This window comes from Gymnoscopelus braueri, assembly GCF_963280865.1.
Source record: "Gymnoscopelus braueri genome assembly, chromosome: 24".
In the NCBI taxonomy this organism is placed as follows: Eukaryota; Metazoa; Chordata; class Actinopteri; order Myctophiformes; family Myctophidae; genus Gymnoscopelus; species Gymnoscopelus braueri.
This window is the reverse complement of record NC_137626.1, coordinates 8,351,059-8,373,990: the sequence shown is the minus strand read 5'-3', so window position 1 is coordinate 8,373,990 and position 22,932 is coordinate 8,351,059. Positions and strand designations below refer to the sequence as shown.

At 41.8% G+C, this 22,932-nt stretch overlaps 3 protein-coding genes across 3 annotated transcripts in view; 2 read left to right on the top strand and 1 right to left on the bottom strand.

Moving 5' to 3' along the window:
• The window catches only part of LOC308080260 (NACHT, LRR and PYD domains-containing protein 3-like), a 185,136-nt gene that overhangs the window by 93,332 nt on the left and 68,872 nt on the right, over positions 1 to 22,932 (top strand). The window lies entirely within an intron of this gene.
• LOC308080276 (uncharacterized protein) overlaps positions 1 to 22,932 on the top strand; it is a 116,044-nt gene that overhangs the window by 52,841 nt on the left and 40,271 nt on the right. The gene's annotated exons all lie outside the window — the stretch shown is intronic.
• LOC308080266 (sodium/potassium-transporting ATPase subunit alpha-1-like) lies at positions 3,018 to 22,876 on the bottom strand. Its single transcript, XM_080422055.1, has 14 exons — positions 22,257 to 22,876; positions 19,801 to 19,935; positions 18,716 to 18,908; positions 17,550 to 17,725; positions 16,561 to 16,697; positions 16,014 to 16,164; positions 12,586 to 12,754; positions 11,413 to 11,567; positions 10,569 to 10,692; positions 7,559 to 7,704; positions 6,721 to 6,851; positions 4,651 to 4,752; positions 4,218 to 4,309; positions 3,018 to 3,188 (listed from the first exon to the last, which is right to left on the bottom strand). The coding sequence occupies exons 1-14, from the start codon at positions 22,416 to 22,418 to the stop codon at positions 3,160 to 3,162; spliced, it is 1,902 nt and encodes a 633-aa protein (XP_080278181.1). The 5' UTR covers positions 22,419 to 22,876; the 3' UTR covers positions 3,018 to 3,159.

The following is a 22,932-nucleotide window of genomic DNA, read 5'->3' as shown; positions in this document are numbered from 1 at the left end:
ATCCCATCCTTGGCTAATTTGCCCCCATGCTGTTGTGAATAGTAATGTCCTTTACCCACATGAGATGTCATCATGAAGAGTAAGAACATTAAGCAGAAGCCGTTGAGCATGTTGTACACCTTCAGTGCTGACGATAGATACTGCATTTAGTCATGATGAGGCAGACATCACCATGAGTTCCTATATCCCTGATGCAGCCATCTCTGGAAAGGGTGTGATACACATGCTCAGTGATTACACTGATGTTCTTGTCCTGTTGTATGCTGTGTATCAGGTGGACCTACAGTGTAAAGTATAGATGGAGCATTGGGATGGGACAGTCTTATATGTATGACAAAGGCAAGATCAGAGCACACTACACTTTGCTGGCAGGGAACTTCCCAGGCTACCCTGATGTGCTGGGTGAGGTGGGTGCCACAAGTCAATGGCCCTTCCTCCAACACAGACCAACCTGTTGCACCACATGTGGGCTCATTTATTTACAAGTGATGTTGTGGAAAGTGGCAGACCACCAAGCCCCACCTGACAAGTCGTTTGATGTCACAAAATTTGGATAGGAGATCTAGGATATTCTTGTTCCTGTCATTGCTAAGGGTGACCCCACCGTCAGAGCTATGTGACATGGTGCAATATCAATTTAGGGCACAGAGAGTGAGAAGTACATCACTGATGTACTGTAACTGCTCTGGTGAAGATGGTTACTGATGATATGTTCAAGCTACAGATGAGGAGTGATGTTAATAAGGAGGATACTTGTAAGGATGAGGTAGAACAGGATGTGGGTTGGAGAATACAGATGTAGTTGCAAAAGATACATATTTGACATTATATCATTTATGTTATTATGAATACCAATTCTTGTGACATGTTAATGACACTTTTCACAAAACAAAATCATGAATATTCATCAAGTTGTTTCCATTTGTTGTTCTCCCAGAGGTCAATTTTAACCTGACCTTTGACATGATTGACATTAAAAAAATAACATCAGGAATGGATTCTACATATGAAAACCCTAAAAAAGAGGTATTCTAAGACAAGCGGATTAAAAGTAAAAAATTGCCAGGCGTGTGTTTAGTGGCCATTTTGGATATTTTCTTACCCATTGCACTATATTCTGTTTATTGAATTTCATTAGAATCTATGTATGTAAACATGGTTTTAAATCTATAGGTAATTTACAAAGGAACCCTTTGTGTTCCATCTTTCATTAAAACCAAAGTACCAAATCTTATGTCACATATAGTCACTGCCTGTAACAGAAAAATATTCTAGATATGCAAATTTTAACAACCTTTCTGGACAATATATAGTCTGAGCTTTATCCCAACCATTTTTCAGAGAGAGAGGGTCAATAATAAGAGAGAACCATCAGTTTGAAGTAGAATGCTTCATTCGGATTTTGAAAACTGTGTTTTGGCTTGTGGTTATAACACACAGATAGCTACCGCCTTAGCTACCACCATCACATTTTTCCTAGCTCTAGGGGTGTATACCTACCCAAAAATCACTATGAGAATTAATCACCCCAGATGGTAATGATGACCCCATTTTTGGGGTCCTGGCTCACGGACTAATTGTTGCATGGTTTCTTTCCAACAAAAAGCGTGCTTGTAGATAGGCTTATATTTCTTATGTTATTCAGTGGTTAATGTAGATGTTATTCAGTGGTTAATGTAGATATACAACTATCATTGTAAAATGTCTAGCACATATGTGTTTCTGCTGGTAAAAAAATATATATTCAGAATGTCTGTGGCAAAAATAGAATATTGATGAAAATGTCCATCACAAGCTGCCATTTTACTTTTAACTCAGACTGATGATAATGCCAGTCCATCAACATAATTAAAGGTATTGGCTGTAACGTTATGATCAGTCAATCAAATTGTATATTAAAGAAAGGAGGCGTTTAAGATCTGAACAATGAAAACAAAAAAGGCAGCAAAGATTGTCTCTTGCCATTTGAAGGCAGTAAAGATTGCCATTTGAACCAGGATTTGTCGCCCAAGCAGTGCATGGAGGACCACCCAACCTTGACAAAGAAGTTACTCTGTTGGCATCGTCTTCGACGAACAACACACACAAAAAAAAACAAAAAAAAACTCTCTCCTATCATGCATGGCACTTCCTCTCATCACGATACACACAAAAAAAAACTCTCTCCTATCATGCATGGCACTTCCTCTCATCACGATACACCTACTATGATACTTGATACTGACTAACCTACTACTATGATACTTGATAAACCTACTACTATGATCCTGACTAACCTACTACTATGATACTTGATACTGACTAACCTACTACTATGATACTTGATAAACCTACTACTATGATACTTGATACTGACTAACCTACTACTATGATACTTGATAAACCTACTACTACGATACTGACTAAACTAAAACACTATGATTCTAAAGAGAAAGGCACTTGGCTCATGCACTTTACTAAAACCAATTTTCAAAGTACTCCAGCATTGAACATGGATCAGGCTCACTCTTGTAGTACTACAATTTAAAGGTATATTGTAGATTTTTAAAGTAAAACATTTCAGTGCTGGAAACCAGGGCAGAAAAGGAAAGTTACATGGTGCAGCTTTGCAAAAGAAAAGAAACACTGACACACCACACCCAGGTGGGACCTGACTCGAGCGTATTTTTATTGAACGTTAAAAACATGTATAAAATTGGTCCTGTTTCATAAACAAGGCACGCATTGTCAGTGTGTTCACAACATCATTAGCATGGTAACAACATCATCAGTCTCAGTGTTTGTCTATTAGTAGTATCAAGCATTCTCTAACAACAGTGGCTCTCAAACTGTTTTCATTTCAAGGACCCCCATAACTCAGGAACCAAATGGACCCGTAAGGGGAACCCTCTCAAGGGCCGTCCCATGAGGGTCCCTGGACCCCACTTTGAGAACCACTGCTCTAATATAAAAAAAACACCTTCCAATTGGTTTTTTTTTTTCTTCCCATCACAGGTTAAAACTTGTTTTCGTTTTTTTCCGAGCAGCAAGACAAAATATTTCATGCAGAGAGAATTTAAAAAGACTGGAGGAGGTTGGAGGGGAGGAGGAGGAGAATGCAGGCTGACGGAGGAGATGGGGACGGGACGGGTGGTGGTGGTGGATCGCCGGGGCACCCTCTTAATAGTAGGTCTCTCGTTCCACCCAACCTGGGACGCACACAGGGAGAGAAAACAAAACACGCAGAGGAAGGGACGTTAGATACAAGTTCTGTTCAGTGCAAGAACACATTTGGACAGTCTGCCTTCTAGGTAAAGCACCATTCACACTGAGCACTAGAACTACATGTATATAGTTGGTGTGAACTCTGCCATCCACTTGACTTTTAAAACTATATTTTCATAGTTGTGGTTCTCAGTGGGAACAGCCCTTAAAAAGGAGTAGTTCACCCCAAAAAAAATACACTTATTTTCTATCAATTAAGCCTTGAATTCATGGAAATTTTATTTAGCTTTGTCGCATTCCTAATCCAATAGTTTGATATCCGGTAAGAGAATCAAAGAGTCTCCTACTGAGCAGCCACCCAATCATAATTATTGGTTCAGGAAAGCGACAAAAACAGTGGGGTGTGTAATTGATAGAAAATAAGTGTTTTTTGGGGGTCAACTACTCCTTTAAATGGGGCAAAGCTCTGGAACCCCCTATGCCCACGGATCTAAAACTAGAGTCTGATGGTAATGTGTTTAACAGAAGACTAAAAATCATGGTTAAAATCAAATCAACAGTGTTCACATGAATAGATTCTGATTGGTATTGGAATAATTATGTTGCTTTAGTTTCACATATAATGTATTGGGTCAGATTTTTTCATTACAATGTTTAATTCCTTGTATTTGATTGGTTTTTAGATTGAAGTTCCATTTAGAGAAGGTGTTGAAATGTAATTTGAAATGTAATTTGTGATGTCCATGTCAAATCCAATAAACATAATGCTTGTGTCATTGCCAAAATAGATTAGCAGACCAGATACCCAATACTTAATTTCTGCCTTCCTTCAACGTGGTGGTGTCACAGTGAAATTGGTGACCTGCTGAAATATGTGACCTTCACATAACAGTGATCTATGCGAGGACACTGACGTTATGTGAAGTTCACAAGATGGTGACATATTTGGGCAGGTCACAAATTTCCCCATAACGCAGCCATGAGGAACAGATGCAAGTCTTGTGGTTTCTCACCTCCTGGGCTGCGTCTGAGGATCAGCTTACGGATTTCATCATAGATAAAGATGAGTAGGGAGTAAGGGAACGCACAGAACCACCAGTTGGGTCTGGAGACACAAAAACACACACAGATCAGAAACCACGGGGCAATTTTACTTGGAAAAGACATGACGCAACTCATGGTCCGTTCTCTAGACTTTTTTGTCATTTCATTTAATTTTTTAGAACATGTTCAAATAAATAAGAAAAGACAAAAAAATAAATAAAAATCAGCGTCAAAGTAATAATATAGATGTAGAGAGGTAGAGAGAGAGAGATATAAGAAAGAGATGGAGAGAGAAATAGATATCACATTTGCCAGTGGAATGCTCTTCTTGTTTTCTGACTATGAAACATTGTGAGAGATGCGTGTCTGTGGTACATTGTGAGGCGTGTGTGCGAGACTCACTTTAGGGGGTACATTCTGAGGGCAACGTCCATGCCAGGGCAGTAGGACAGGAAAGCAGCCAGGGCCGTCTCCTCAAACAGTCCAAAGATGAGGATCTTGTTCCTGGAGGAGAGACCACAGACAGCTCATCAAACTGTTCCTCACCGTCTTTTAACTAGATACCCTGTACAATCCTCTGTGTTCATTTAACTCAGAGGGTATGCAAAACTCAGGAGTTACAAAGATGTATAACTTCATAAAGTCATGCATGGATAAATTAACAGAGAGGATTGTCAGTTAACCCGAGTGGGCCTGAGTAGCCGAAACACGTCCATTTCGGACGCGTACTCACAGGTTTTCTATAGACCCCCCTTAACAGACGACGTCACACTGATAAGAACCAGTATGCACGCGCAGGCCGGCACCAAATGAAACCTATTCTGTCATGTCTCTGTAGGACGCGCCTCACTAACCAACACACAAGAGGAGGTTGAATGAACTGAAACCAGCGCACCCCAAAACATGTGGGGAACAATTGTGTTGGGAATTGATTGCATGAAACAATCACCTGTGCGTCCAGTCTCAATGTTGGTAAACAAATAATTGGTCTATAGCAGAGTCCTGCACGGGTCCAATTTTGAGAACCCGCGCCCGCCCCGCCCGTCAATACTCAGATCCGTAGACCGACCCGTCACCCGTGATAATTTCAAAATACGAACCAGACCCGCCCCGCCCGTCAAATAAACGACCCGTTGTCCGCCCGTTTACCCGTGTAAAATGTAAATCCTATTGAAAAGTGTGTTGAAAAAGATAGCAGCCTTCAACAACAGTGCTACATTCAGTGGTCAGGTTTGTACGGAGGAGCGAGCTTAAGCCACGCGCGAACGCGCATCTACGCAGCAAACATGTGTCGTTGTTTATGTCATCAGATACTTTTAATTTGAAGGTTTAACAGGATGTTCAATGTGTTTTTGTGAGTTAAGATAACTGTCCAGCATGCTCCATGCAGTTGTGCTGTTAAGTTACACAAGTTACGTTGTTTGGGCGGAAACAGTGCTCTCTGATTTTCACAATAAAATGATAGCCGCCCGCGATTAGTTCAGTACCGCCCGTCCCCGTCCCCGTGATCTTATCAAAGTAACATTTTCACCCGTTTTCACCCGTCAAACGCGGGTACCCGTCGGGTATCCGCGGGTACCCGGCCCGTTGCAGGACTCTGGTCTATAGACCAGACTCCTGCAGTGCCAAGCCATACAAACAGTGTTCATTTTGACATCAAATTTTGATTTAGTTTTAGTCAATAGTCTTTTTTTTAAATCTTTTTTAAAACAAGCTTTTCAGAGGTAAGAGACATCACTGTGTGGGCAAGCAGTTCATACAAATTCCCCACAGTTCATACAAAAGTGTCTTTTCAGTACATAGATTGTTCGTCAGTATAGTCATGTACTGTATAGCCTGCCTGCTGGCAGTTGTGACAGTCTCTTCCTCTGATCTGGTGGTCCTGTGGCTGCAAGACCCAGGTCGCTTCTTAACCCCCCTACCAGACCCCCGGGTTCACATAAACATTTTATACCATGATGTATATAATACAATAATTTAAATAATGCAATGAAATACCAAAATAAATCATAATTGTGTTTGTTAGATTCCCTCTAATCTTGTTATAAGACAAATCAATCGTCTTTTGAATAAAATTCCATTTAGTTTTAGTCATATTTTAAACATCTGAAATGTTTTAGTTTTTGTCAACTAAAATGTATTTGGGCAGGCCTTGATTTTACGATTGGTTGCAACCAGACATAAAATAACTTGTATTTTACAATTTTTTTTTAGTTCTACTGGATCTCTTCTCCACTAGTCCCTCCCTAACATTTTATTCTAGTTTTTATTTGTTGATGAAATTGTCAATTTATCAAGTCTTAGTTTTACTCTTAGTTTTAGTCCTCATAACGTAGTTTTTATTTAGTTTTCTTCAGTGAAAAAAAGGTAGTCGACGAAAAAATGTCATCATAGTTTGAGTCGACGAAATCAACACTGCATACATTACAAACTAAACTAAACAACTGTCTGCAGAGCCGTAGCCGTACTCACTTCATGCCCTGTTGGAAGACGGAGTTCCTCCTGGTCTTGCAGATGATCAGATCGGACCACTGCACGACCACGATGCTGACGAAGAACGCCGTGTGACACGTGAACTCTACGATCTTTCTCTGCTCATAGGTCTGTGACGGAACAACAACGACAACACAGTAGAACTCATTTACGACAGACCCAATCACAGTGAATAGGGGCGACACAGTTCAACTCAGAGAGTTTGCAGATGGAACCAAATCCCTTTTCACACTCTTGGAAAAAGATTTACTGTGACTCACTATCTTTTCATGTTTTTTACTTAGGATTTTTTACTTGTATGACTGCATCAGCTCAAGTAGGGTTTCCTGCAGGAAAATGTAGCCTATGGGGGAGGCCAGGAGGAGAGACCTGTTGCGCACACACAATTGTTTTTAATTATTATTATTATTTTTTTGTGTGATGATGGAAAACACAACATTATGCTATCGTTATTCACATTTATTCATCATTGTGTTTGGCATCAAAACCAGTTTAACTACTTTAACCCTGTACATATATAGAAAATAGCAGATCTAAAGCTCACAACGCATCATGCTGCAAAACGTTGTGAGCTTGTAGATCAGCTATTTTATGACAGTGTGACAGGGTCTTCTCGTGGCCGCCCCCTCCCTCTGGAACTCACTCCCAGCTCACATCAAAAGGTGCCACGTTTAAAACCACTCAAAACCCACCTTTTCAGACTTCCTTCCCTACCTAATACCCCCTTTTTTTAACTTTACTTTACACCTTTACGTTGAGCACTCAGAAAAGCACTATATAAATGGTATGTATTATTATTCTAATGAGCGTTACTCACCCACTGCTGTCCATAGCTGTCCTCCAGGTCGTTACAGAACTTGTTGTCCCAGTCCACTCTGATGCCCAGCAGGGTGGCGGGCAGGAAGCCGTTCTCCGCCAGGATGACAAAATATGTGAAGAACCCTGCCAGGGCCTGGATCATACCTAGAGGAGAGAGAAGGAAAACACACAGGAATTAACAGAGGAATGACATATAGAAGTCCGGGCGCTCTGGGGCTCATATAAAACATCATTTATACGGGATGTTCCAGTAGAACGCATCCCGCAGCGGTTGTCCTCGTTTTAAAAACAGTCTGTAACCATTTTAAGGGATTTGACTTACTTTAACCCATTAAGACCTGAGGCGATTCTTAAAAATGTTTTCTTACAAACAGTTTTTTGAAAAGGGAGGCAGTGGCACTCGGTGCCGCGCTATGAGCTTGTATATCTGCTATTTTTTAATAGCCTAAGAAATCTAAAGTGACACAGCTGCGTTCCAGGTCTTAATGGGTTAAGAGACTTTTGTAGGTTACAACAATAGGTCTTAGCCTTTCATTCACGCAATATGTTGTAAAAGTGGAATTCACATAAAAAATCATACAATAAATATTTTAAGGGTCGAGTCACGGGTTAAAAAACAAGGAGACGTGTTGTTCAACAGGAATTTAGGCCCTTAGAGGAGACTCTTATGAGAAGATTAAGGGGAGTGGGAAGGTCAAACCTATTGTTGGCTTCAATACCAAAGAGGGGTAAAGAACGAAAAGCCTGAGATACCGGCCTGTCATCACTCAAGGAACACGCACACACACGGTTAGCCATCATCGGCAGCCTATTTCTGGTGCATGCCTCTCTCCCAGTTATCTCAGGACCAGCCAGACACTGATTGAGCCTTCCTGGAACAATCTAATCTAATATGGTCTGCATGTCTACAGCCTTTCTCCAGAGCGCTTTTCAATGTACCACGCACACACACACACACACACACACACAAACAGAGTCACACACACACACACACACACACACACACACACACACACAGAGTCTGGAGGAGCAGTTAGGGGTTCAGTGTCTTGCTCAAGGACACTTCCGACACCAGCCTCGTTTTACCAGTCCTTTTTGTTTACTTCGATACTAACCCAAAAAGGGGAGCTGGAGATTGAACCCAGTAACCTTGTGGTTTCCAGACTGTACCGCCTGAGCCCACTGCCTCGCTAATGTACGAGGCAGCCGTCATCCACAGCTGTCAGCATCACCGAGGCCAGCTCCCGGGCCACTTCTATTCTACTGCCAACAAAGCCTGTCATCTTCAGGTGTCCCGACAGATAATAATGCAATGAAACTGGCCTGCAGTACTTGTTGAACCATTATGGAGTAATCAATGGTATGTCCAATAAATTTAATATAAAGTGTTTAAAGCTCTTGTAGTTTTTACAGTGTTTTGGTGTCAATTTCATTTGTTTTCTGTGTACCATGCAGAGAGCTGCCAACACACAGCTCTATATTATCCAGACCGACGCAGCATTTGTCCTCATGTGCCAGCTTGGCTGTTGGCACCCTTCCACTGATGTTTGGTGGAGCTTGGGGCGAGTACAACAACTCTGTCTGACACTTTAACTACAAACTGCACTTACTTAGTCCATCTGCTGTTTTCGGCAAGCTACACCGTTTGTGCTACAGCAGTGGTTCTTAACACATTGGGTGCCAAAACCGTATATATACGGTTTTGCGCATACTAACGTTGAGTGCCAAAACCGTATATATACGGTTTTTGAAAAAAAAAAAAAAAAAACTACTTTTTTTTTTTTTCTTTTTTTTTTTTCCTTCACAGCAACAGGAAATATCACTCCTACAAGATTTAGACTCCAATCCACCTCCTGGTTAACTTATGACTTCAAAAACCTGTATCTCGGCTCCTGTGCACTTTTTTTTTTTACAATGTTAATTTAACTTTTTTGAACTGGCTGCAACTATGGAATGGATTTCCGAATGTTTTAAATTTTTTCCCCCCGATTGTACGAGACCTGTATGTGTGTAATGAGGGGATCACCGTGAGGACGGTGATCACTGAAATTTTTTTGTGACTACTTGAAAAAGGTTCAAAATGTTTAAAAAGTCCTGGCACTCAAAGTATAATATTTTAATAAACCTCTGGCACCCAATGTGTTAACCTTTTCAGGCCGCGACACCCCCAAAATAATCATATTTGAATTGGGGACCCCCCACCCTGACGACAACGGAATCGTAGGAGTTGAGGCATTACATTTAGTTTGACTCGGTTCCACAGATAAATATTGTGAAAATGGCTCGTCTACTAGCTCACAGCGCCTTACAGCTTGTAGAGCAGCCATTTTCACAATCTTTGTATCTTTCTTATATTATTTGGCCAATGTTTGACCAGTTTTTTATAGTATAGTTTGATGATAACTTTTGATGCGGTAATGGTCTTTTTTCATTTCATTTAGTTTTTCTTTTAAGTTTTAAAAAGGTCTTAAAAGTCCTTAAATTGTCACTTTACAGTCATCTGGGGCATCATAATTTAGGCATAATGACCTCTCGCTGGCTGTTTAGAGCAGTGCTTTTCAACCTTTTTCATATCAAGGTCCATTATTTATTCGGCATTTGAGCCACGGACCACCGTTTGATGAGATTTAGACTCTCAGAACCAAGACTCAGAATATTTTGTTGTCGTTGGATAAGATTTTGTCCACAATTCCATGCTGTGTTGATGTACCATAGGAGAGATAACAGGCAAACGTTGATCAAAATAACAATCCTTCTATAACAATCCTTCTACAGTCTCTAATTGTGCAGACTTGACGTTTAACAATAATTTAACTCTTGAGCGCGTACAATGAAACCACAAGGGTCCATTTGGTTTCATTTTACACTCTCAAAAGTGAAAGATCTATAAGGGTCCATTTGGTTTCCAACTCTCCATCATTTAGCAGGGGACCACCTGGAACCCCCTCAAGGATCCACTGGTTGAGAACCACTGGTTTAGAGGTTTGTAGAAGTTAGGTGTAACTTACCGATCTGTCCGTAGGCTATGCTGATGAGCCTTTCGTTGACCAGTTTGTCTGTTTTGGGGTTTCTGGGCTGTCTCTTCATGATGTCGCTCTCAGCTGCTTCGTAGGCCAGGGAGATGGCAGGGACCTGAGAGGACAAAGCACCAAGTAACTCATTTAGACCCAGAAAGCCTGTACTTCTTATATAACCTTCAATTTGGGAAAGCCTCCGTGTCATTTTTTGTTTTGTCAAGGACCCCATTACTCAAAAAAAATCAAACGTAGAATTTTCCCCCCCAAATCTGTTAAAAAATAACAGATGTACAAGCTCACAGCACGAAGTGACGCTGTGAGCTTGTATATCTGCCATTTTTGAATAGCCAACGTATATATTTATTTAATTTTTTTCAGAAAACTTAGGTTAACTTAGATTTAGAAGGTGTTTTTAAATTCGGCCTCAGGTCTAAAAGGGTTAAACCCAGTCAGCAAAGACTGCAAGTGGCCCGTGGCTCAGAATCAGAGAAGCTATACATTTTTGGGAAAAAGCTGGCATTAAAGTCTAGTCAGATAAAATAACTGATTGAATATTAATCAGATGCATGCATTATGCAGTAGACAAGCGATCAGTTGTAAATATCCACACAGAGGACAAATATCCATCATTTTCAGTGGCACACCATGTAAACAGAATTCTTCACAAGATTTGCATTGCATGATCCTAAATGTGAATTCTGTCCAACATTTAATGTGCAAGCGTTTTGACTGCGTTTTCTGGTGTGAAAGTTGGTTGGAAAAAGCTGGTAAGAGTGCAGCGTCTTTGGAATATGTTGGGATAAAAAAAACATTGTAGGGAGTAGTTCATCCTCACCATGTCAGTTCCCAGGTCGATACAGAGGATAGTGACGGTTCCCAGAGGCAGGGGGATGTTGGCGATGATGAACAGAAGGAAAGGTGTGATCTCTGGAATGTTACTGGTCAGGGTGTAGGCGATGGACTTCTTCAAGTTGTCGAAGATCAGACGACCTGGCAAAAAAAAAAAAAAAATGCGACATTGAGTTCATCACAACCAAAACATTCTTCTCTTCTAACTCGGGTTTGAAGGTCTGCCCTGGTTGATTGCATTTCATGTCATTCTGAATTTCCAGTTGTACGTCGTCGACCACATAATCCCCAAATCCCTGCTTTGAGTTCGACTAGAATGGGTTGAAGAGACACCTGGAACTGATACCTTGTGAGAGACAAGGCTAAGTGGAAACATACATGCCGGGACATACACATCTCCCAAACTTAATTCTAACCCAAGCCCAATCTTACTGTAAACAACATATTTTCAGAACCAAAACTAATTTATTCAGAGGCTTGCATAATTATCCATCACCGCTTTCAAAACAATGCACGCACGGTAACACATGGTAATTCCATAATGCCAACTAGCTTACACAGAGACTACTCATGCCTGATTTATACATGGTTGCGTGCCCCAAAGTAGCCGATCTACAAGCTCACAACGTGTCGCGCCACCAAAGACGGTTGATATAGAAAGATAGACCATTCCCAATTGGAGCCACTGGAGGTGACATGGTACACAAATCCTACAAATGGTCTCCTTAGTGGGCGACGGCAACATCGTATGTTTACTGGCGCTAGATCCCGCAAGAGTGTCTTGCTGGGACAAAGTAAGGTCGATAATAAAGTAGATTTTCTGCTGATTTGTCTCTCTAAAAAAAGCCATTTCAGTATGAAAATCTTGGGAAGATTTTGTGGCTTGTGGGCGATTGGGTCCAATATTTAGTTAAGTGACCATGGGGCTAAAGAATGGTTCAGAAGCTGTGTTCACGTTTACTCCATTTTAGAGTCCAACCTGCTTCCGGTCTCCTAAAAAGGAGACCGGAAGCACGCAGATATGGGAAGTAAACCGGAGATGGCGTGTCTTTCTTTCTTTTTTTTTGTCTTGGGCGCCACGACACGCTGTGAGCTTGTAGATTTCGGTGAAACTAAGTGTAAATCTGATGGGATCCAGAGAGCGCCCAGATGTTCTCACCCTCTTCCACTCCAGTGACGATGGAAGCAAAGTTATCGTCCAGCAGGATCATGTCAGCCGCCTGCTTGGAGACGTCGGAGCCAGCGATCCCCATGGCAACGCCGATGTCGGCCTTCTTCAGGGCAGGAGAGTCGTTCACGCCGTCGCCCGTCACGGCCACAATGGCACCCTGAAGAGAAAAGAAAGAGTTGAGTGTTTGTCAGAAAGAAATGACGTGCGTGGGAGTGAGATAGACAGAAATGGCTTTAAAGGGATAGTTCACCCCAAAATGACTTTCTTTCTTTCGATTAGTCACCCCATGGAGACTTGAATTTAATTCATGGATATTTTCTTTGTTTTTGTCGCATTCCTAAGCCAATCATTTGATGACCGGCAGCGGTTCCGGTGGGAGACACAAAGAGTCTCCTTTGTGTCTCCTACCGGAACCGCTGCCTACCGGTTCACTGGTCATCAAATTATTGGCTTAGGAATGTGGCAAAAACTAAAAAAAAATTCATGAATTCAAGTCTCCATGGGGTGACAAAGGGATAGTTCACCCCAAAAAATACTTTTTTTCTATCGATTAAAGGGCAGTAGTTCTCAAACATTTTCATATCAAAGAAGAGCGTCAAATGTATATGACCCCCATCTGAGAAGATTTTGTGCCCGCCCCCCACAAGAGAAGATTTGTGTTGATTTTTTTTCATTATTCCAAATCTTTCACTGTTTCACCAAGACTTTTCCAAATTCAAAAGCTATTTTCGAATAGCGTAAGTGTAAAATAAAGTAAAGTGCCTAAACTGTTCCTCGTTTTGCTGGGTTACCCCTGGAACCCCCTCAAGGACCCCTGGCGGTCCCTGGATACCACCACTGGTTTCATTTTCAGTTTTTCTTTGGATCTCGCTCCACTGTAAGAACAGTTCCATTACATGGACCGTCTGTTTTTTTAAAGGAACATTAAACATTAAACTGTTGATAGTTTGCCAGCCCAGCTGGCGTCCTAGTTTTTCAGCTGCCAATAGTAAACAAAACCTATCTGGTTAGCGTTGGCAGCAGCTAAGAAACACTTAGCTGGCCATGAGAAAAGCCACAATAGAAGGAAGGCTTTTACTGAATTAATTATCAAAGGGAGAGAGGAGAAAAGGCTTCATGTAAATGTGTCCTGGAAAACCTATCGTGTCTGTTGGCCAGAAACCATGTAGGCCTATCTCCATATTTTATAAGTTATACTTTTTACGTTGTTTCATGAATAAATGCCCCGTTTTACATGACAGTGTCACCAAAAAAGCCACGATGCACCGTGTGAGCTTGTAGATATGCTATTTTCAATGCAGTTTTTATAATGACCTGCCCAAAATAGGGACGCCATGTTGAAAGTGGTTAAGTCTGTCTGTGGGTTTTATAAATATTGATCAGAGAGAGCGAGAGCGAGAAAATGTAGATGTATAACTATTTCTGACAGCAAAGGCACAATTCTTATGGTTTTGTAAGATAGTTTGTAACAGCTGTTTACACATTTCTGTATTACCATTTAATTGTACGCATGCGTTGTTTTGTTCCACTTTTGCTTTGACAATGTAAATGTATGTTTTCTTGCCAATAAAGTGCCTTTGAATGGACCCTTCGCTAAGCCCCGCCCACTCCACTCAGTGACTGGTGGTGCGAAGTTAGTCACACCCAGGCCTGGCAGCGCCTGGCAATCTCTGCTTCTCACCCATTGACTTGCATGTTAAATGACGGCTTTTCCCCTTAAAAATAATCGATCATTTCAGCAGCAATAGCTTCAAAATCTCTTCTAAATCTAGTCAACAAGGCCTGCAGTAGGCTATGCACTGGACCAATGTGCATGACATTATTTCAATAAACTAAAAACACGGGAAATGTTAGAGGGAGTAATAGCCATGGATACACGACGGTCGTCTGTCTCGACCGTCATGGATGAATTTCAACCTGGTGTTTGCACTTTCTCCATTTATAGCCCGTACATCTACAGAAACGTTCATATTTCAAATATAAAGTGCTTATCCCATGGCCACGGATGTTAAATTTATGTACGGGCTCTCAAAAGTACCCGTATCATCCGTATTGTTCAATAAAAAGCATTTTAATCTGATCGGTGGCCATTTCCTCCATATGCTTTCAACAAAGCGACCCTATCGGTTGGTAGGTGTATTGCACTCTGACATTATAACTCTATGAGAAAATGGCCACCGATCGGATTAAAATGCTTTTTATTGAACAATACAGAATATACGGGTACTTTTGAGAGTCCCGTGCATCATTTTAACATCCGTGGCCATAGGGTAAGCAATTTATATTTGAAATCTGAACGTTTATATATATGTACGGACCGTAAATGGAGAAAGTGCAAACACCAGGTTGAAGTTGATCCATGACTGTAACAGGAGTTTTCATGTACCGCAGGGTAAGACTACAGTAGCAGTTAATAAATAGACGAACAAATGAATGAATATACTTTAACGTGCGGAATCCGAAACAGGCAGCGCTGTGATTCTGAATTTTGTTACGATCACGGTGATTAGTAGCCTATTATTGACACCACCTGGGCGAGTGAGTCGTGTCGTGTAACTTTCCTGACGTTAAGCTGTGTATGTGTTCAACAACACAGCCATATTCAGCCTTGCAGTTTAAGTGCAGATTTCAGCTTGGGAAAAGCAGCCTCCAACGGGTTTGGGTACGTGGTTCATAGTCACCATTGCGTTATCGTGGTATTCCTATTCTTGCTATTATGTTGCAAATGATTGTGTGTGTGCGGGCGAAATAACATTGACAGCTATGGCAGGTGACGAAAGCTTGCCAGACATGTGCCAGGCTAACAACGGTTGCTAAGCTGGCATTGGACAATCGCTTTTGGGGTGGGGTTTAGCGAAGGGTCCATTGAATTGAGAGCGAGAGACACAGAGAGAGAGACAGAGAGAGCGAGAGACAGACAGACAGACAGACAGAGAGACAGAGCTTCGTAGACACTGCAGTAGGCCTGTCCCCGACTAAGGATTTCTATAGTCGAATCTGATTGGCCAATAGTTGCCTATAGCCGACTAATACTAGACTACTGCAACACCAAAAAAAAAAAAGAAAGAAAAACAAACATTATTTTTTATTTTTTAGGCATGATTCGACTGAGATTGGCAGTTGAATCAGTCTGATTCGACTGCCAATCTCTCAGTCGAATCATGCAAATACATATACATCAAGCATATACTTGCTTGGTTTCTCCCAATAAATCATGATGTATATCCTATCTTTGGCAAACTATTAGTTAATTAATAAAACAAACTAGGCCAATCTCTCAGTCGAATAATACAAAAAATTATAATAATTAGACTAAGAGATTGGCAGTCGAATCAGACACCCCTCGACTGATTAGTCGACTATTGGAATAATCGAGGTCAGGCTTACACTGCAGACACTCAAGCACTCAAGTCTACCTGTCTCTGACAGCCCTCCACGATGATGAGTTTCTGCTGAGGGGAGGTCCTGGCGAACACGATCTCTGTGTGGTATTTCAGGATGTCGTCCAGCTGCTCCGGGGACAGGTCTTTCAGGTCTCCACCGTGGACCACACAGGCCTTGGCGTCTCTGAGAGGGAAGGGAAGACACAACAAACGGGCATGAAGGAAGCTGATCTCGTCGTTGGGGATTCCTGGGTTTTTTAGCCCCATTTATACTTTGTCGTACAACAAAGTGGTTGTAACTACAAAGGCAATGCCTGAAAGCGAGTCTTCAGTTCGATTCCCATGGCCGGCCGGGGAACCAGTGGTTCAGTTCACTTTTCTGTTTTCTGTTATCGTGGGGAAAGCTTTCATGGGGAATAGCAGATCGACAAGCTCACAACGCGACGTGTCGCGTTGTGAGCTTGTCGATCTGCAATTCTCAGCGAAAGCTTTCCCCACAATACCGATGCTGGGGTTTAAGTGGTTCAGTTCAGTTTTGTACACAAGAATAAAAGCTTGCTTCCGAGCATATAGCCGATACCTTGGGTTGACTTCGTTAACAGGAATGTTCAGACGCGCGGCGATGTCCTCGACGGTCTCGTTGCCTTCAGAGATGATGCCCACTCCCTTGGCGATGGCCTTGGCTGTGATTGGATGATCACCTGTCACCATGATGACCTGCGGGCGGACGTAAAAGGGGAGGAGTTATAGAGTTTATATACACATGATCTGTGTGGGTTTCAGGCATGAGAAAACAAACACAGTTTATATGCATGTCAATGATGAGCTGGACATTTATTTTGAAAGCCTGACGTCATAGTACGTCATAGAGATGTTAATAAGCCAGCGGTTCTGAAACAATTTGTTTTTATTTCAAGGACTATGTTTGCTATGCATTATGATTAGGCCACGGAGCCCCATAACTCTGTGAGTACACATTTGTGCACTCTCACAGTTACAGACCTGTAAGGCTCCATTTGGTTCCTATCAACAATCAATACTTTAGATGGATAATGCTTGGAACCCCCTTAAGGACCCCCTGGGTCCCCGGAACCCACTGATGTAAGCAACACAGCTGCAGCTAATCAAATGAATAATGGGGTGCGTTGGATTTGGTGCGTCAATGTGCAAGCATTGACAACACTGTTGACAACCGTCTATGCTTGCACATCAGCTGCCCGCCCATGGCTGTGGGCACAACTTAAGCCTAATACACACCCATTATTCATTTTATTAGCTACATCTGCATTGCTTACTATACTGTCATATTCCACCCATTGATGGCCAGGCCTGGAATCGAACCCCAGGCGCACTTTCTAACCATGCCGCCCCCAATTACAATGGTTCTGCTTTAAACCTGGTGGAAACGCAAGCCGGTTCGCGGCCCGGTTCCATGAAAGCACCACGGTTCCAAGAATCTAGAACGGAACCAAAGTTCTTTTGGTGGAAAAGAGGCCTTTGAGCGGCCCTCCTCTCTCTCCTAACGCGACGTGTTCCGTTTTTTTGGTAGGATATATACGGTTGCGTTACCTTGATTCCGGCGCTCCTGCATTTGCCCACGGCGTCGGGCACGGCGGCACGGGGAGGGTCGATCATGGACATGAGGCCCACGAAGCACAGGTTCTCAGTGGGGAAGTTCACCTCCTCTATGTCGAAAACGAAGCCCTCCGCAAACTGGTCGTCGGGGAGGTTGTATTGGCAGAAACCTGGAACGGGGGAAAACACAAAACGTGGATCGGTTAGGGTCGAGAAGATCAAGACATTTACAACATATTACATTGTTTCCCTGTGTGGTTTATAGGCGTTCTATTTAGAGGCGTTCTATTCCATCAGTTCATCGGATTCTTCCTTCAAATGAATATTGGGCCGGGTCCAAAATCTATGTTAACTCTTTCAGTGCCATGCTTATTTATGGAATTTTGGTTTTGAGTGCCACAACCAAAATTAATTGTAAAAAAAATAAACAAGAAAAATAAAAACTTTTTTTTTCTTTTTTTTTAACGTATTTTACGTCCTGTGGCACTCAGGCCGTTCGTTAGAACGGACGTATTTTACGTCCAGTGGCACTGAATGAGCTAATTGGTCGGGCCGGGCCGAGCCTCGGGTTCTGTGAAGAAAAGAAAATCTATTATCCCCCCAAAAAATACATTTCAAACTGCCCCTAGCGGCGTAACGGTAATGCCGACAGAAATGTCAGTGGATGTGTTGAATGCAGCTCAAAGTGAACTTTACTCAGGTATCTAGTTTGTCGCCGTCGGACCTTCCTAGCCTGTGTTATTAAAAACTATTAAATTATTAAAAAACGGGCGACAATGGCCAAAACTCAATCGAAAATCGGCGAAAGTGGCCGTTTTCAAGATCTTTTGGCCATTATCTCTGGAACGGAAGGTCCAATCTGCTCAGTTCAAAGCGTGTTGGACGCGTGGCTTTGTGGACATTAAGCACATAATGACACCTTTTAGGGTTTTCAGGCCTAAAGGCATGGTAAATGTTCGGGCCGGGTCTTAATTTTCAGGCCCGTTGAGAACTCTACTACATTTCACCTAAATGTCAGAGCTTAAATCGTCATGTAAATATGACATAAATGCATTATATCAATTATTTTCTTGTGCGATACTCCTGCTTGTCTTGCACCCGGGCCACGTATGTGCGTGAGACCACCTTCCTCATAAGTTTCACTTCACTCCCTCACGTACCCAGCACTCTCTCTCCCAGTCCGCCCAGTTCCAGGTAGGCGTTCTGGAAGGCGTCCTTCAACTCGTCGTCCAGAGCCACGTCTTTGCCCTGGATCAGGATGGTGGAGCAGCGGTCCAGGATCCTCTCCGGCGCGCCCTTCATCACCAGCAGGTGCTTGGTCTCTCCCTCGGTCGAGTTATGGTGGATGGAAAGCTTAAGAGAGAGACGGCAGGGGAGAAACACAGGCGGACATTTTGAGCCATGCTGTCATAGTTTTGCTTGTCGTCTGATTATTATATCCAGTGTTAACCTGTTCAATACAGGAACGCATCGGTGCATTTTAACTCTTTTAACGCCCTTGACTCGAACACGCCTCAATTGCTACTTAATCCACCCACGCGTTAGACGCGTTGATAGCGTTTTCATTGTTTAATCTGTGATCGCGCTGTTCTGTTTATATTTCACCATCAGATACTGTTTTAGTTTTTTTCACACTCACCCGGATCTGGATTCATGACGCAGATTCCGTTTCCGGTTTTCTTTTTTAGGCATTTTAGGCGAGAATAGGGAAACACACGGTTTTTCACACGGGAAAAATCTTGAACATTTGTGCAAATCTTTGAATACAATTAATAATGTATTTTTTTAAACAACATTTTTAACTCAAATCTTTGCTTCTGGGCGGTCCCTGGAACAACATTTTGATGGGGATCGGCGGCCAAAAACATCATTTTGGGGGTCCTTGACAAGAAAAAGTTTAACCACCACTCATATAGCAATGAAGACATTTGTTGAGATATTTGACAGTTACAAATGTTCGCTTAAAAATATATATTCCAAGATTTTCACAAAGTTTCACGATTAGAAGATCTACTAGAAGATCTACATCGATCTATATCTGCTATTTTTGAATAGCCAAATAAATCTAAAATGACAGATCCCGGATTGAATGGGATAAGCAAGGTAATCACATAGATCAAATGCAGACAGACAGTTTGTCGAGGCGCCGCGAGCCAAATGTATAATACCTTTCTCCATAGGAAGAATTCCTTGATTGCTGAAACGTACATGATGGCTAGTGGTGAGCTTTAACTTGGTGACATACCTGGTACTTGTTGGTGGAGTTGAACGGGATCTCAGAAATCTTCACGTTCTTGTCTCTCATCTCTGTGACGGATCCGCAGCACAGCTCAATGCACTTCAACAAGGCGGATTCTGAGGCGTCGCCGGCTACATCTCTCTGGCAACACAAAGGATGCGGGGCAAAATTAACAAATACACTGGATGGTTTACGCAGCAGAGGTTTAAAGCAGGGGTTCTCAAAGTGGAGTTCCAGGGACCCCCAGGGGTCCTTGAGGGGGTTTCAGGGGGCATCAAAATCAGTTAAACCATTTAACCCTATTGTATACATCGGTTATTTGAAAGAAAAATCTAAAAACTAGAACATCTTTTGAATATGGAACAAAATACATTCATATGGGGGTCCACAGCCAAATGCATATTAACTTGGGGGTCCTTGACTTTTGGAGGGAGATTGGGCAGGAAATACAAACGATACTTTCAATTAACATTGTACCAGAACCTAAGTTCTTCCTGCTAGGCCTCTATCCAGTTGGACAAAGAATTAGGCGTAGTGATAGAATATTCATAGACATTTGTCTCTTACAAGCTAAAAGAGTAATTGCATTGACCTGGAAGAGGCCGGACAGACCAAGCATTGCACAGTGGTTCAGGGAATTGTCTTTATGCCTACCTCTAGAAAAAAATCACATACATACTTAAGGACAAACAAGAGATGTTTCAGGAGGTGTGGGGTTGCTTTATTCAATACATGGAAAATAATAATCTGCCACATTTAATGGAAGAATCTGGAGAGGAGTAGTGTTGATGCCTATGTATGTTTTTCTTTTGTCTTTGTTTCTGTTTTTGTTTTTTGTCATTTCAATAATTATCTTGTATAATTTAATGTAAAAGTTCATTTCTGTTTTCTGTTTATTATTTATTATATTATAAGTTGTTGTAATGTGTGTAAAAGAAAATAAATAAACATATTGTTGAAAAAAAAAAAAAACTTGGGGGTCCTTGACATGAAAAAGGTTTGAGATAGACTGGTTTTAAAGAGGCTGCAACATACGTAATCGGTATTAACTTCTAGGTTTTTTTGTGCAGTGAAATTGGCAAAACTTTCCACTTTCCATTTTTTGGCAAAATCTCTACACAATTAGCGAGGTTTGTGAACAGAAAAACGTGTGTTAACCCTTTCCTCCATTGTGCTCATGCCAATGACTGGAGGAAAGTAAAGGCCAGGGAAAGAACAGGCATGGTAATTGTAGCCAAGTGATTAGTGCACGCGCACACACACTTACAGGTCATTAACGCAGGGTGGAAATGAGTAGCTTGGCTTCAGGGGGGATTCAACAAGTGACACACACACACACACACACACACACACACACACACACACACACACACACACACACACACACACACACACACACACACACACACACACACACACACACACACACACACACACACACACACACACACACACACACACGTTGGAGCTGGAAAACAACTCAGAGGGAGCCAGTAAACATCTCAGAAGCAGTGAAACTAAAATCAAACCATAATTACAGCTTTGGGTCAATTTGTCTCAGTGTAATTTGTTTATCTAGAAGCTATAGGGGCCTCTAAGAGGCACTAGAGACATGAACAGGTTGTTGGCATGCATTACAAAGACATTTTAACGGAACGGAAAACACCAGGACCAGATAAAAAACCTTTGTTTTACAGCTTGGGGTTATTTTTTGACTTCAGTATGATTTGAAATGAGTTGCATTGACAGGGACTTCCAGAGTCTTCTGTTTGCACAGCATTATCAGCACGAGTTAAATAAAGGAAAAGCCTTGGGGCTTTGGGCCAATTTGTTTCATGCTTGAATCTACAAGTAGTTTTTTTGCCAATCCATTAGGGTTATCTCTAGAGGTTTTAGGTGGATAATTGAATATTCGCCAAAAATACATTGAGACAAGTTGTGAGCTTGAAGATTAGCTATTATTTTTTGGTGGAGAGATTTGGTGTAGTGAAAAACGACCGTACCAAGTACAGTTGCAACTCAGTATAGAGGGTTTACGTGCTTAATTAAAAAGGGATAGTTCACCCCCAAAATGACTTTTTCCTATCAATTAGTCACCCCATGGCGACTTGAATTCATGAATTTTTAATTTTTGTCACATTCCTAAGCCATTCATTTGATGACCGGCAGCGGTTTCGGTAGAAGACACAAAGAGTCTCCTTTGTGTCTCCTACCGGAACCTCTGCCTACAGGTCCGCTGGTCATCAAATTATTGGCTTAGGAATGCCACAAAAACTAAAAAATATCCATGAATTCAAGTCTCCATGGGGTGACTAATCGATAGGAAAAGAAAATTGGGTGAACTATTCCCTTTAATGTTACTTCTTTGAGAAATCGAGACCTTTGCCCAAGTTCAATTAATCAAAAAGAAAGAAAGAAAAAGGCAACGTCATCGCCTCTCCAAACCATATTCCGGCGCTCACCTTGAGGATGGGCACGTTGGACTGCTCCGCCAGGAAGACGGCGTGGTTGCACAGGCCGGCGATCCTGGCCAGCGCCCCCCATGTGGCGGAGCTCTTGTCGAAGGCCGTTCCGCTCTGGTTCTCCGTGGTGTCGGCCTCGTGGATCTGGTTGTCGAACCACATGTGGGCCACGGTAGGGGTGTCACGATACGCCTAATCCACGATTCGATTCGACTTTCGATTTTAAGGTCACGATTCGATTCGATTTTCGATACGATATATATTTTTAAAACGCCCTTTTTTTCAGCTTTGAGGGCAATATGATTATTAATTTAGGCTATTGTCTTGATTTGTAAAGAAAAACACATGTTTCTCAATAAGTCCCTTTTATTTGAATAATATCAAATGAGAATGAGAATAACAAAAAGGGTTTTATGCCCTTACAACTGTCATTTTCAGATTCTTCTTTAAGATGAGTTAACAACAACATTCTTGTGAAGCTCTATAACTAAATAAAATCTAAATACAAAGTTGAACATGTAAGAAAAAAGGATCCAAAGACAACTGTTATTTGGCTACATGTTCTTAAACATCTTAAAGTATGTTCACATTGTTTGAACAGATAAGAGCTTTAACAAACAAGAAATGTGTATATAATAATAAGCTAAGCCAGGGGTCTTCAACAGGGTCTTTTTTT

Bases quoted from the DNA above. Each gene is read 5' to 3' on its own strand.
- LOC308080266 (XM_080422055.1), bottom strand. From the start codon at position 22,418: ATGTGGTTCGACAACCAGATCCACGAGGCCGACACCACGGAGAACCAG. The intron at 16,165-16,560 runs GTATCGGCTATA...CTTCCCTCTCAG, and splicing joins GTTAACGAAGTCAACCCAAG to AGACGCCAAGGCCTGTGTGG. The intron at 12,755-16,013 runs GTAGACTTGAGT...TTTTCTCTTCAG, and splicing joins TGGAGGGCTGTCAGAGACAG to GGTGCCATTGTGGCCGTGAC.